This window comes from Pseudopipra pipra, chromosome 1 (genome assembly GCF_036250125.1).
Source record: "Pseudopipra pipra isolate bDixPip1 chromosome 1, bDixPip1.hap1, whole genome shotgun sequence".
NCBI lineage: Eukaryota > Metazoa > Chordata > Aves > Passeriformes > Pipridae > Pseudopipra > Pseudopipra pipra.
Genome location: NC_087549.1, coordinates 75,351,418 through 75,367,514, shown reverse-complemented (window position 1 = coordinate 75,367,514; position 16,097 = coordinate 75,351,418). Strand labels below are relative to the sequence as shown.

General features: G+C 38.4%; 1 protein-coding gene across 8 annotated transcripts in view; it reads left to right on the top strand.

Annotated features, from left to right (window-relative positions):
* Positions 1–1,046: 1,046 nt before the first annotated feature.
* Positions 1,047–16,097, top strand: part of DNAH5 (dynein axonemal heavy chain 5) — a 124,381-nt gene continuing 109,330 nt past the window's right edge. For 4 of the 8 annotated variants that reach the window (XM_064661645.1, XM_064661628.1, XM_064661655.1 and 1 more), the window contains exon 1: positions 1,131–1,338. In XM_064661645.1, coding sequence (XP_064517715.1) covers positions 1,213–1,338 — 126 coding nt within the window. In that variant the 5' untranslated portion in view covers positions 1,131–1,212. Of the gene's footprint in view, positions 1,339–12,930; positions 13,251–16,097 lie in introns of those variants that run through there. The other 4 variants (XM_064661674.1, XM_064661683.1, XM_064661667.1 and 1 more) reach the window with 4 other exon arrangements.

Sequence of the window (16,097 nt, the reverse complement as noted above, 5' to 3'; positions counted from 1 at the left end):
CAGAGACATGGGTTTCTGCAGGTCTTTTGCAGCCCTGTGTGCATGTTTCCATAAAAAACTAGGAGGACACTATCTGGTCCAGAGTTTAAATTACATCAAAAGGAGCAGAAGAGAAATACATTTCAAGGTGAAATACCAACCTCAAGCCTGGGCATTGCGTTTCTTACACATTTCTGTGAAGAATTTCAGGTTTTCTGCTCTTGAATTATCTGTGCTCTACTACTAGTATTTAGCTTTCATCTTCCCATGAATGTGTTGACATGGATTGTGGGTGAACAAAAGCTGCTGATGTCTCGGTGTCAGGTTGTACATATTTAGTCTGTCCTTCATGTATATTTAATCTTAGACAGCTTTCAGTACTTTTGTGTATGAATCGTAACCATTTTCTACAGTGTGATTACCACCCTGACTTGTATCCTCTGTGAGAAGTTAAGGAGAAAGAAATTTTCTTGGGGACAGATTTGTTTATGAACACATTTAGAATTTGATTTATACATGAATGATCAGTATGTCTAACAGACTGTCAGTGAGCTCTTTATTTTCACTGCTACATTCTGGGAGTAGGGAGTGCTGGAAACCTGATAAGAAGTTGATTCTCTGGTCATTTAAGAGGGCAACCCTCTCTGTGTTATCCAATTAGGAGCAAGGTGTATTATGTGCACCTGTAGCATCCGGCTGTATTAAATATCATAGCTTTTTTCCCCCATGCAGCTAAAACAGCAGCGTTCGAAGCTTTTAGCTCTCCTGCCTCCCCCCGTAAGGCCAGGTGTGAGGGCCGCATAAATGCATCCATTTGGGTTTTACTGAGAACGAGATGTTAAAGGTGAGACAATGTAGCAATGTCTGGAGTACTAAGGTTGTTCCTGATACAAGTTTTCAGCTTTTTAGGGCTGTAGCGAGGTGTGACGCCCCCCCGGAGCGGCGGGGCCGGAGGGGTGTAGGCGGCGGGGGCTCCCTGCGCCGTCTGGAAGGCGACCATGGGGAGCGGGCAGGGCTGGATGCTGGATCCCTCGCGTGTTTGTCCAGCCCCGGGGAATTTAGCGTCGCTGCACATTTGGCGTCGGTCTCGCCGTGCGCGAAATCTCCCAGCCACCCACAAGAGCGGCAGCCCGTTTCCATGGGGAACAGGGACTGACCTCGGGCTGGAAGGGGAAGTTGAAAGAACGCCCACCCCGCGGCGGGAGCCCCTCGCCGTGGCAACGCCGCCGGGCGATGGAGGCAGCGGCGGGGCAGCCCCAGGGCCCGGCCGGCCGCGCTCCCGCCCGCCCTGGCTCCAGGGCAGAGCCCCCCGGGCCCGCTGAACCCCCGGGCCCGCCTGAGGGCGGTGCGGACACGCAGGTGCGGGCGCGGCGGAGCGGGGCGGGGGCGCGGTGGGGCCCGGCCGGGAACGCCGAGGCAGGCCACCCGTGCGGGGTGTGGAATTTCCTGCGTTCTCAGTCTGCGTGGGAAAGGGACTTACAGAGCGACTGCTCTGGTAATTTTTGCTCCGGAATTTTGCTCCTTGTCCCTTGCGGGGACAAGGCGCCCCGCAAGGGCTGCGGGCGGCAGCCACCGGCACGTACGGACCCGCTGAGTGCGGGGCAGCGGACAAGGGGGCTCCCTCTGTTTTGGGGAGGTATGCGCTCATAATAGGAGATAACTAGAGATAATTTCCCCTGCTACCTCCTCTGAGAAGGTATTTTTCTCTCTTCTGAAGTTCACAAACTTTTGTTGCTTATAAACAAACTACACGTTGTTGTAACTTTAAGAGGGCAGCTGTTTCTGGTGGTGATGCCTCGTGACAACACGTCAGGTATGAAAACACTTAAGGTTGATCTTTCAGGATCAGTGACATAGGATGCTCTTGAGTCCTGCAGTAAAGAGGAGGATTAATATATCCGGCAAGTTCCCGTTTCCTGCCTCACACTGGAAGTGTGTCGCTTTCAGCTCTACTCTGATTGTTCCTAGTTTTATTGAGTCGGAACACACAGTTATACAACATTATTTCAATGGTTAACGCAGTTAATGAAACTATTTCTTGAAAACTATTTGTTTTCCCTTTGTTTTGGCTAAGTCCTTGATGTATCTAAAAGCAAGAAGGCTTGCAGTATGGTCTTCCACTGTTAGTGGTAGCTAACCTGATTGCCTTTTCCTGGAAGGGGTGTGTGGTTGATAGATCCCAGACATAGTTGAATTCCGTATAGATTTCCATAATATTAAAGCAATACAAATGCCCCTCACTCTTAAATTTTACAGTAGTTACCAGGACACGTTCCAAAATCATTTGGGCTGATATTTCTGTACAATTGCAAATATAGCAAGTTATTGTGCTTATCTCTTACACAGGTAACTTGTTTACAAGAAGGACTGTCCTACCAAAATTTAAAATTTCCAAGTAAATAGAATCAGCCTAATGCTGTGGTAATATAATCTAGTATAACTTAAACTTCCATAAAGGGTATTATTTGTTTTACAATAGATTAACTAAAAATGTAATTATTTAGGTATTCGATATGTGAAGCTAAGGATAAAAATTGAAGCCATTCTCTCCTTATTAACATTTGCCTGAATTTTCATAATAGATTATTCAGTTGGGAATTTGCTGCTTTTTCATTTAGCTTTCATGAATATGTGGATATGAGATGAAGTATTCAGAACTTTTTTTAAAGTGTACAGTTTGATTTCATTTTACACCTCCTTGGGCTAGAAACTTTTGCTTTTGTGCAACTTGGAAATGAAATCTATATTAGTAAGCATGTGTGCCTTGTTTTTTCTCCTGTCTGGAATAGGGATTGATGATCTAACCTCTCAATGACCAAAAGTGTCCAGATATCCTCCTACATTTTAGCAGCCTATGTTTTGCAAGGAATAGGGTGGAGTAAGATAAAGATGAAGGAGAATTTCTTCCACACTTGATCAATTCACAGTTTAATGACTAAGGACAAGAAAGTAGCTGTGTTACTCTTGTGCAGTATAACCTGCCTTAATAGGAGCTTTTATTAAACAAACCAACATAATTGTTAACCTTTTCACTTCTACCTTAAATTTTGGGATGTTCAGGTGTGGTAGCCCATGTGGAAAGAAAGATTCCCTTCCCACTGCCTCCGCAGTAGATGTACAGTGGATTTGTAAAATGATAATGGGAAATATGCAACAAACATCTCTCAAGTGTTGGCACTTGCCCAGGAAAACAAAATTAGGACACTAATAATTGTTCAATACCAGGTGTAGAGTAGTGTAAACAGGGAAAAAACATCAGATGTGTCAGTGAAAATACAGGAAAATATTTAATATTGTGCCAACTGTTTGGCAGTAATTGTATTGAAAGAAATAAAATGCACTCCTCTCCAATAAAAGATAAATTTTCAGCCTAATTCTATATGCCATGATTTTGGTATGGTCCTGGTAGAAAACAATGCTTCAAATTTATTAGTGTTTCTTTTCTGAAACAAGCAAAATATAGAAGCAACCATGGGCTCAGCTTCTGCCAGAGGCAGATTGGTGTAAGTCACTGAATTCACAAGTGCGTGCTGCGCCTGTTATAACCCAGCAAGTCATTGCTAAGAAAAATCCTACATTCAGCAACATACATAAAAATGATCAGGGGCAGAAAGGTAAACACATAATTTGTGTTTTTCTGAGGAAGCATGTAAAGCTGCAGAGAGAGATGCTTGAGGTGTAGGAACTGGAAAGAAAAAGTGGATAAAAAGATGGAACTGCTTCTTCAATACCCAGTGAAAATTTTTTTTCTGACTTTTGGGCTTGAATTTTTTCAGCAATGATTAGCTCTCTTTAATCAGATTAGAAAGTATCCACTTGCTTACTGGTGGCAGGCAAACCATTGCACACTGAATATCAAAACATGAAGCAAATTGCATGAGACAGGCTGTTACTGTAGTGTAAGGTGGCTGAAGTAATCTCAGAAAAAGCTGATGATAGCTAACCTGCTGGAAACAGAAAAAGGTGCCTTTTGTTTTCATCACCAGTAGGATACTACAAGGAGTTAAAAGAGTATGCAGCAATGGAGAGAGGAGCTGATGCAGTAGGATGAGAACTATGGGTAGAGTTCACGAATTTTCTAACAGGCCTTTCTAATCAAAAGATAACAGAAAGCTAAGGATGCTGTCTAGTTTGGAATATGGGGACACTTAAGCAATAAATCAATATGCATTGCATTTGCTAAATATATTTGGACAAAGCATGACATCAGATATTTAGATTGGAAAGAAGGATTTTTCTTATGCACAATCAGGCTGTGACTGGTTAAAAGAATATCACAGGTCCTTTCTGGTTTCAGTTTTCAGTAGCCAAATAATAAATTTGAAACTGCTTAATAGACACAAGGAAAATTTCCAAAGAACTGTGACTGGTAATGAAGGAGTATGTCATCATTACAATTAATATTCAGAAGATTTACAGGTAAGGAAGACATCTGTCACTTAATGTAGATCAAACAATGTGTCGTTCTGCAAACACATCACAAATGATAACAATCATGTGCCACAGAAGCAGAAAGGTTTAATAGCCAGCAGCTCCAGGGCATCAAGTCCAGCCTCCTCCATTCTGAATGTGCAGGGGAGAGATGGCAAGCTGGGGACACAGCAATGGCACAGCTACGGTTGCTCGGCAACAATTCCGGCTTTCTACTGTGTGTGTGTTAAGCAGGCAGTAGCAATAGTGCTCCTTCCAGAAAGGTCTTGTTTAGCACCAAGGAGCAAATTCTTCTCTGACATGGTTGGAAGGTATGCCACATAGACATGGGCTGCCCATGTAATAGCCCAGAATAACTTATTACTTTGCATTATTGCCACTTTCATGGAGTTGAATGGTTTTGGCATTTGTTTATGTAGTACTGAAATTTGAAATCTATACTTACACTATTGCCAAACTTATGTAAGGGGAAATGCTTGGTTATTGGCAAATAGCTGGTTTTTTTTCCTAGGTTTCTGAGTAGACATTTAAAATACCTCATTGAGGTGAGGACCTGGGGTTGAACTGCAGGGCAGGAGACGGTGCTGAATGCTTTCTGCATTTGTGCAGTTGTACTGCTCGTGCTGAAAGCCTGTGGCTAGTCCTGTTTAACTGCACAACAAAAATGAACATGATAACATCAACAGTTCTGGGAAATAACAGCATGCTTCACGTGTTGTTGCGTTCCTGTGATACGTAGTAGATTGTAGGGTGTTGTGGTTTAACCCCACCAGCAAACAAGTCCCACACAGCAACTCACTCCCCTTCCTGCATTGGGATGGGAGAGAGAATCAGAAAACTTGTGGGTTGAGATCAAAACAATTGAATAGGGAAAGTAAAAGCCGTGCATGCAAGCAGAGCAGATTAAGGAATGCATGCACCACTTCCCACAGGCAGGTGGGTGTTCAGCCATCCTCAGAAGAGCAGGGCTCTATTGTGTGTGATGGTGATTTGGGATGAAAAACACCATCACTTTGAATGTTCTCCCATCCTACTTCTCCCCTTGCTTTATATGTTGAGCTGGGCAAGCGGTGTTCAGTAGTAACTGAAACATCTTGAATTATCAACGCTGTTTCCAGCACAAATCCAAAACATAGCCCCATACCAGTTACTCTGAAGAAATTTAAGTTTACCTCAGCCAAACCCAGCACACAGGGTATTACAAGGACTGGATTAATAGTGAACAAAAGGGCTAAATGCAGAGAATGGCACTTGGTATTTCTTATGTCTTCTAAGGTCCATAAGGGTGGGCTGAGTTACAGAAGACTTCTTGGAAGCTATTGCAGGGCAAAAAATCACAACCCTCTTCACTTCCTTAATATTTTGAGTACAGATTTGCCCTTGAGTATTTATTCCATTTGTACTCAAATTAGCTGTCTTTCCTGCTTGGCTGAGGAAACAGAAAGGAGGTGCCCTCTCTGAAGATGTTGGAATCATTGAGGATTTATAGAAAAGCTGACGACACTGCTAAAGTATCGTGACAAAAAAAAAGTATTTTGTATGAGGAATATTAGAAACTTCAGGTTTCTGAAGCAATAAATCCTTCATGATGCTGAATTTGGAGTTATGTCTTTTAATCTGTGTACCACAATATATTTTCCTTTTGAGGTTCCCATACTGTTTTCTTGTGCCTTGCACCCATGAATGCAATTGTTGTTACAGCAGGTTGAAGAATGGTCTAAATTGCAATATTTTAGAGTAACTTAAATGATTTCCGCTTTCCTTAGTGGAATGCAGAAGAATCTGGTATTTTATGACTGAAATAAGTTACTTGAGCCTTTGTATGTTAGATAATAGTTTGTAAAAGAAAATATATCAAGTTTTTCCATAGCATATATAAATACTACAAATTTAAAGAACAATCAGATTTTTACTATGGAAAAAAAGTGCTTTATTTAGCACTTCCTATGGGAAGCATTGTAATAGCACTTTAGGGATTTGCATGTGCTGGCCATAGGGTCTAACAGTACAAGAGTATCAGAACCAGAACAGCAAAGGGAAAAAACCTGCCACAGAGGCTTTGGAAAACAGCTTGGGTGCAAGGTTACAGAGCTGCAAGCTTTTAGCATTAGTGAGGTGAAAGCACTTGGAGGTACTGTGCAGTAAGATGGTTTTAGATTTGTTGGAATTTAAAAGCTGAAGTTCAAATCCACTGAAATACATCAAGGGACTGTTAGAGTCTCAAGAAAAAGGTGAGCTTAACCTTCACCTGTGGTGGGATTATTTTATGTCCCTCCCAGATGATACCAGCTAGCCTCTTGACAATTATTTAACTGCGGTGAAGAGGGAATTTGTGCTAAAAGCTGAGAAGCAGAGGTTTCATGAGTGTTTTAGTCATGTGCAGACAATGCAGTAACTTCAGGGAAAAGCTTTTGGAATCTTACTTTGTTTTCTCAGGGGCATTGTTACAAGAGTATTCAATTAAGAGTCCTTTTAAAGTTTGAGAAAAATGTGAATAATGGGACTTGGACACTAACTTCCATGTGCCCTGGCTGCTGTATAGCAGTGATAAGATTGCATTCAGTAGGGAAAACGGCACTGCAAGTGCTAAGTAAAAGAGGATACAATAGTATGTTAGGGAAGTGTCTCTCAAGGTACTGCTATAAAGCAGTCATCTAAATCTTAGGTTAATCAATAAATAAGTCTCCAAAGGCCTAGAGCAAGAAGTGCCTTGTTAGAGGATGACTAGTTTCAGAAAGAACCAAAGTCAAAAATTTTACCAAGAAGAGAGGGGAAAAAATTAATTGCACTGCGGGAAAGAAATACAGATGTGTGGCCTGTGATTATTACCTTTTTATTTCTCCAGAGAAAAAGAAAAGGTATGAAAGTCAGCACTACTGCACTGGCTGGTTGGCAAGTGTTATATTTTTCATGCCATAGCTACCACAATTAAAACTTGCCAAGTGGGTGTTTTTTGCTATTAGTCAAAGAATTGGGTAGCTTAGATTAAATATACTTAGTTGTTGCAGCTCTGTTTCATTGAATTTTTATTAAACTCAAATTGTAAGGAAATGTGTAGGTAAAAGTTGCATTAAATGGAATCTCATTTGGTGGTAAATAACTCTAATTGACTGAAAAATGAGTAAGGCATTATTAAAGCCTACTTGGAAATAAATATTAATTTAAAATGTCATAACCGTACAAAATAAAAAACACTTCCCCCGTAATTTTCTATGTTTTGAAATCCATGTGTTGAAGGAATTAATTTCCTTCAATTGTACATGTATTAGTAAATTATGAAGAGGGAGAGGAAACAAGTAAGACATTTTACTTTCAGTGTTTTCAAACTGAAGACTTCTTGTGTGAGCTAGTAATACAGCTGAACAAATAGCTCTTTCTAAATTACTATGGAAAAGTGCCATGCAACTTCTATTTTCAGCTAATGCATCCAGCTCTTTTCGAAGATAGTCTGGTAGGCCCATTTCAAACTAAGATTAGTAGGAATGATCCAAAGGGCATCTGGAGATTTACATAACTTCTAAATGACTGGAAAACCCCACCAAGCTCAGCATAGCTACTGAACTGCTTTAGTGAATGTATTGTGTATAACAGTGTTAGAGTACAACGGAAATACCTTTTTATTGAAATCTGTAATGGCATGGTTATGTTGTGTACAAGTTATTTGTGTCCTGTTTGCTATATGGCCAGACTTAAAGATTTATGGTTGGACTCTCTCTTAAAGTCTTTCCAAACCTAAATGATTCTATACCTTACCCAGCATGAGTACAGCATGTCTTAGCTGCATAGCTGGCATCTGTATCTGAAGCGTAAGAAGCGCTTTTCTCGTGACCCACAGGTCAGATGAGTTACTCTTGTGAGCTCACTGCAGCTGTGAGTGGGGACTTAAACAGCTTTAGAGCAATTTAGTTCAGCTATATCTGAGCAACTGTAATAACAGTTGACTGCAGTACAAAAGTGCTGCTAAACAGGTGTAGTGAAAAAACCTGAATTCAGCACAAGCAATCAAAACCTCAAAATGGTAATATTACTTATTGAAAGGGACAAAAATTTCTGTATGTGTTTAGTTGCTTCTGTGTGGATCCAGGTATGCTTTTGGTGCTGGAAACTAAACTTAAAACAGTTTTGGGATGTGGAACCACTTGCAGGGCCTAAATCAAATGGCCTTGTTTGATTGCCATTGATAGCCAGACAAAAATGTGAGCTTTTAATTGACAAATGTTTTTGTTGGCTATTCCATGGAAAACAAACTATCCAAATGGACATTTTGTTATTAATACTAAGCTACCCAGAAACATTCCAGGTTAGTACAATCAAGCTGTTATTTATTGATTTACTTATGTCAATTATGACTTAATAGACTCCATGAACAGAGTAAGCCAACACCCTCTCAAAGACAACAGTCTGGAAGTTAAGTCTATTTATTATGGGTATATTGTTAATTAGTACAAATACATTTTTTGTCCTTTATAGTGATAACTTCAAAAAAGTTACATTTTCCACAAATTTGTATTTCATCATAAAATTTGTCTAAAATGGAAACACTGTAATTTTAGAAACTTGTCTCCTGGAACTTTCTACATTTGTTAGACTGTACATTAATGAAAGAGGGAAGTTTTAGCTAATAGTGATCATGGGTCCTTACCCAGGATTATCACTAATTTCTATATGTTAGCCAGTTTCTCACAAAAGTAGAAACAAACTTCATGTTAGTAATGATCAGACCATCATTTTGATGTCAGTTTAGGTTTAGGTTTGTTCTTTTCCCATTTGCCTGCACTGAATTTTTATTTGCTGTGCTAGCACATCATAGTTTCTCAGTCTTGGAAGTCTGTAATTCTTTGTGGTCATCCTTATTACCTTGAATAACATAGTTCTGTCTGCAGATGTCACTCTTGTAGCTTTTCCCTTTTCACCTGACTCTGCAGATGCCTGGAGAGCTCCACTTACACCTTATACTTTGCTGCTGTAAGAACTAACTATTCATTTTATTCCTATCCTCTCCATTCCAACATTTAATCAAGTCTTTATATTTGAAGGTCACTTCCTTTATGCTTTTCCTAAAAGCATTTGACAAGGAATCTTTTTGAAAGCTTTTTGAAAGCAAATCCATATGATGTAGATCAATCTTCTTTACACTAATGCTTATTAACCCCTTTGGTGAACCTCAGCAGTTCATGATGAGCGTTTCTCCCTTTCACAAAAACCTTGTTGACTTTTCATTTGAAATTAAATTATTTGAGCCGCCTCTTAATTCTATTATTTAATATAATGCCTGTTATTTTACCTAGCCAGGCTTCCTCATCAATTGTTTCTCGTTCAGCTATCCTTGAAGGTGTGCATTTATTTTATTAGGCAGTGCCCAGTCCTCTGATACTGACAACAAAGTCAGCTTCTCTGGGCCTCTAACTCTGTGAGGTTGGTAAATTTTGTATTTTATTTGAACACTAAGATTTTTAACCTGATATTGTGCCATTTTAGGGATTGAGGCAGGAGTCACTTGCCCTCATACATTTTTTTAAATTATAAACTTTCTATTAATGATGTCTAAAAAAATTAGTATCAGCATCACAATCTGAAATGGTATTTCCCTCGTGTATGTGGATATAGCTGAAGTTACTTGCTGATGCTGTTCCCTGCCATGGGGACCACACTCATCACTGTCAGCATGTCACAGTCAATACTTCCAGCCTCATTAGGCAGACAGCAATATCATATGCCATGTCTATCTTGTTTGTGACTGAAGTTTCATGCCATTGGACTCTGGTTGGCTTGCTAAGTTGTTTGAACACTGAGCTCTTTTACAGTGGTGTGGGTTTTTCCATGTTTCCTATGTAGTAAATACCTTGATGTATAGCACAAGGTACCAATGATACCTTCCTTATGCCGAGTTTAATGCTAGTGTTACAGCAATGTCTTTGTTCAAAGGTAGCATCCTATTTACCCCAACTTTGTTTATAGGACTGTTCCTGCTTAGGTATAAGCAGTTATGTACTTGTTTTGGTTTTCTATTTCCTTCTGCCTTGTTCAACAGGATAACATTTTGCTGTCCAGCCTTTTGCTGTGGCTTGCAGCGTGACAGGTGAAAGGCTTTCTTTTATCATGTGTTAGAGCTCCCTGTACTTCACACAAGTGGTATTTTGAGACCACATGATGTTCAGTCCCTGACAGCTTTTCCTTGGGCTAGGCTTTAAACCTCCTTTCTAATCTTTCAGAGTAAACCCCTCAAAGTTTACCTAAATTGTTTCTTCCAAAACTATTCCTTTCATTTCAGGAGTGTCTCCAGCTTCCAGTGAATCTGGACCTTGCTTCTCTCCTGGTCTTCAGTTGCATGTTGAGAATTTATCATGCACTTGCCAGGGATATCGGAAACATCCGAACAATGATGGGCATGATTGAAGATCCTGAGTTAGTGTATTTTTGTCTTTAATCTGTGCTCTGACTAAACTGATGGGCACAATATCCACATAATTGGAAATAGAAAAGGGCAGAGAAGGTGTGAGATTTGGTAGTTCCTTAAAATGGAAAATGTATTACTTGCATGGTTACTTGAACTACAGTTGTCTGTCTCTTCATTTAGTAAGACCTACACATCCTGTCTGTCTTGGTAAACAGAAGGCTAATTGTGTATCTGCTGACTTTATAATTAAGTGTTTTATCTTTAAATTTTATTTTCTTAGTAGTGGATCAAGTAGGCAAAGACAACCTGGAGAACAAATGTTTTGCCTAAAGCAGAACAAGGTACACTAAGACCGCCTACATCATATGTTAATTCTTTAAGCAGTACTGGTTTTTACCATAAAATGCTTATTGGACAGCAAGATAACATTATTATAGATTAAAATCTTAGTTGTATATATTGTCTCATCAAACAAGTAAGAACTGTAATTTTCAGCTCTGATAGCCTTTCTTTTTCTTATCTGTTTTCTTGTTGTTTTTTTTTTTTGTTTATTTATTTGAGATGAAGATATTAAGTGGCTGACAAATTGTACACTTCTTAGATGTTTTAAGACAAAAAGCATTTTTTGGAATTACAAGCAACCCAAATGCCATTTAGTGCAGGAAATCACTAAATATGTTGAAGTTTTAGTTTATCTCAGCAAAGCAGTTAAAAATTCTTGCCTTAAAGGTATTAAAGCCTCAACGTTATTTGACTTTAAAAGCAGCTCAAGGTAATAATGTCTACCCTTAGCTTTGGTTGTTCTCATTGCAGTTGTATCAGGAGAATGCAGCAGAGTAGGATATCCATTTCTTTAAGTTCCTCCACTTCTATTCAGTGTAGATTTTCAAGTGATTTGTAAGTGATCATCTCTGTAAAAGACAATCTAAATTGCCAAATTTTATATAGACTCTATTTTGTGGTCTTGTGAAGACCATAAAAATCATGTGCGCTTTCAGTGTTTAACCACTAGATGGTAGCTAACTACTGTCTACTACTACTAATTGCCCGTAATAGGAGAAACCTTGTTGTCAAAGCTATGCAGTGTAACACTAACAAAAAATCATAGAATCATAGAGTAGAATCATAGAATATACTGAGTTGGAAGGGACCCATCAGGTTCATTGAGTCCAGGTCCTGGCCCTGCACAGGACAACCCAAGAGTCACACCATGTGCCGAAAGTTTTGTCCAAACGCTTCTTGAACTCTGTCAGGCTTGGTGCCATGACCACTTTCCTGGGGAGCCTCTGTGTAATATCTAATAGCATGTTTAATTCTAAAAGAGAATGTTGTAAAGGTTTCAGAGAAAACTATGGATGTTTGCTTTTACACTCTATGCAATTATGTACAAACTGGATTTGACTGTAGTAGGTGGGGAAAATTGTATGGAGAAATCAGATAACATGGGGAAAATAGTTTTTATTCATGCAATTTTTATCAACATTAATGTTGTAAAGTGATTTTTAGACATTATTCACACTGGTATGAGTGGAAGCAGAAATATTTAGGGGCATTCTAAGCCAGAAATAGCTATAAAAATATCTTGGTTTTCTTGTTCCTAATATTGGATAATATTTTTTCTTGGAATTTTCAAGAGGACATCGGATTATATTCTGTCACTGAAGTGGAAATATTAAGGCTATTTTAAGAAGAAAAAACTTAACATTCCTTGCTGATGAAAAATTGCTCTATTAAGTAACCATAGTACAACTGAAAAATAAGTGACTGGATGTACTTGTTTAAAAAATATGAATAGAAAACTCAGTAATTTAGTAGTGTCTAGGTAAAAGGTATTTGAAAGTTGCTTGGCTGTTGTTGCTATATATTTAAACAGTCATCTGTGACAAGGAAACAAAGATGTCTGTTGACATGAGGATTACTTAAGAAGGCTAAACACAAATCAGATAAGCAGTCATAAAATTGACTTCTGCAAATAGTTATGTTGCCCTTGAGCATGATGAATTGTATCCAGCCGTGTTTGTATGTAAACAGTATCACCTTAACAACACTGTGGTTGGTAGCAGTAACTTTCAATGCCTAATCTATAGGCAGTAAAAACTGGTGGTTAGAGACCTCTCATTTCTAAAGTAGTGCAATTTAGTTTTCAAGCAATTTGAATGCACATTAGAGCTGAATTTTAAATACAGAGGTAAGGTTATTAGTTGCTGGTTTTTTAGGTCCTTACTCTATTTTTCAGAGTTATCTTGGTGTTCCTATGGAAAAGGAATGAAACAAGTACAAACAAAAGGTTAGGGGAAGAGTGTAAAATAATGAATCTGGAAGCTTGTTCCCTGGTTTAGGGCTTGTTGCAGAAAAGCAGTACTTGATGCTTATACTGAATAGTACAATGTTTAGAGCTGGAAGAAAGCAGCTTTGGAAACGGAGCATTGGCAGAGTGATAAAGGTAAGAAAAACTGAATTTTGAACTAGGTCTAGACTAGTAACTGTATAATTTGAATAAAGGTTTGACTTTAGTGGGGGGGGGAGGGTGTAGAAAAACGTCTGTTTTAAAAAAGCTGTAAGTGGATGATGTTAGTTGCACAGTTTGTTTTGAAAGGCAGATTTGCACCGAGAGATATTTATGCATTTGACTAGTGGTACTTGTATCTTGCCCAGATTGTTGCAATGGTCTGGTAATGGTATAATTTCACAAATGTTATATTCGTACAATGTTAGATCTGACAACAAAACAGAAGGGGGCTCTACCACCAAGGAAAATATAAGTGTCACTTCACTCTTCCCATATATGTAAGATGGGAATAGAATTTTGGAGTCAGCGCTTAATATTGGGAAACAACAATAAAATAAAAGTCATTAAGACCCTTAGACTAATTTAAAAAGCTGGTTATTTGAGCAATCTGTTCCTGAGCTAATGCAATGTGATAACAAGTGTGCAGAGCTCTGATGTTTGAGATTTAAGAGTCAGCTAAGGGGACTGCCCCAACTTTTTAGGGTATGTATTTTTTTGGAAAGAGAAAATAAAAAAGTGTGTGTCTGTTGAAAAACTCAAGGTGCTTGGAAAGATATAAGATGGTTTGCAATTTACTTTAGCAGGGAAATTCATGAGCAAGGCTTATATAACATAAAACGTCTTAGCAAGTTAAAGGAGAGACAGATGAATTCCACACTGGTTAAATAAGTTTTGCATAAAACAGTAAATTAACACTAAAACATTCTTACTTTTTGACTCTTTCACTATTGAGTGTCTCAGTAAACTATTGCTGATCCATAAGGCTTTGATTTGAGAATGTCTAAATACAACAGTGCACAGTATTCTGACAACAAAATGTGTCGTTTGGTGGATAAATAGTGTTGAGAACAAGTTTTATCTTGTGTAGTTATGACTTGCATACTAAGTAACATTCATGCTAACTCTATTCAGGGTGTCTGCAGACACATCAGCAACCACAGTCTGTAATGGAGAAATTGGCAATAGTCAATAGCTGGTTTCTGAGCCTGTTGTTTCAAAGAAAGGACCCCTGGAATCTCTGACTTGTGCTCTTTTAGTACCTGCTGCTTAAATATATATACTTATACTCTTTTAGCACTTTGAAAACTTTTAAAAAAAAATTTAATTTAATTCCCATTTGTTGCTTCAGATTGATGGTAAGATGGTTATGGTTTAGGCATATGTTAAGATGGATTTAGGAATCTCCCCTTTATCTTGCTTCAGGAGAAGATGTTTATTGAAATTAGTTTCCTGTGCTGAATTGTTGGTATTTAGATATTAGGAATTTTAAGGTTTTATGTAACATAAAACAAGCTACTTGTTATAACTGGACTAACCATCAAAGGACTTTTTAGTTAATTAGTTTAGCTTTGGACCTGCAATCTATTGTGCAACTGTGTCATATGACCTTTCCTACCTTCATAACCAAGAGTGGTAAAGAAACCCAAAACTAAACTTGGCTGTGTTACTTGTGCTGTTCTTTAAGTGGAAAACTGAGGTAAAACTGTGCCATATAAAAGCTTGGACAATCCCTCCAGATATCTAAGTGAGATAGTGTTTATCTCTTGTAAATACTGCTCCTTCTGGATCCTCCTATATCATGAGACATTAGAAAGAGACTTTCATTATGACCTTGATCAGAATTGCTGCTGATACTTTTCAGGGTTTGCATCCATGTTACTGCATGTAGCAGCAATTTCTCTCTTACCTACATAAATGATAGCTTGTGTGTTTTAGCATCCTTCCATCTTCAAATCGTACTATTTCAGCATGCTATGTAATTGTGAATTTTATAAAACTGCCTATTCTTGGATAATTTTTTCCTATAGATGCTGTTTTGCTGTTTAGGCCTGTGTACTTCTGTATTGAATCCTGCAGGATGTAAAATATACAAAAACTCATAGGCCATGAGGACTCTGCTGGTTTGAAGTAAGATGTGAGTGTAGCTAAAGAGGGGAAGGGAAGAATGTGAGGTATAAAGCTCAAGGTTTCCTTGTAATTCACTCTCTGAGATCCCTAATCCTAAGTAAAGAATATCTTAAAAATGTATTCTTCAAGTAGGATGCAAATGGAAGCTCAGAAGCTAGACTGGAAGACAGTTTCCAGTCTAGCTTTTGAGTGTTTTTAAATATTTAAATTAATTACTTGTTATTGAAAGCACCAAAGTTAGGTTTCCTCTACTTTTCTGTGGACAATGTGATCCTAAAAGTGAGGCCGAAGTTTCTTCTGATGACTGCAACAACTGACATGAGAGTTTGTGATTGAGCAACACTTCATTTGTGGAGGAAGAGAAGTTTGTAGAAATGGCAAATCATCAAAATATGGAAGCATGACAGGCAGGGTGTGTTCTTGAATTGCATTGTAGCAACTATCAGGAAAAAAATGCATGAGACTTGCTTTAGTTATAGAGAAATTCACCATATCAATGCAAATGCAAGTCCATGTCTTAATCTTCATAAAACTATACCTTTAGCATTTAGTTAATACTTTCCTGTTTTCTTTAGGTATGGTTCATTAAATAATTTAAGTTAGACTTTAAAAGTTTTGAGACATTTTAATGAATACTCTTGTTACTGGACTTAGACGTCAAATATTGCCTAATGCTGCATAACAGCTGTACACTGTAGCTAGTATAGTTGTTATACACATCAAGATACAGCAATTAAAGGATTAGAAAGCATTTAAAAACTGTAAACAAACTTCAGGTCATGACTTCTTAGTTCGAGAAGATGGTGCTCATGATTTCAGCCTACATAAATGCAACTTGTAGAAGAAATGGAGGCTATGAGCATCTGTATAGGT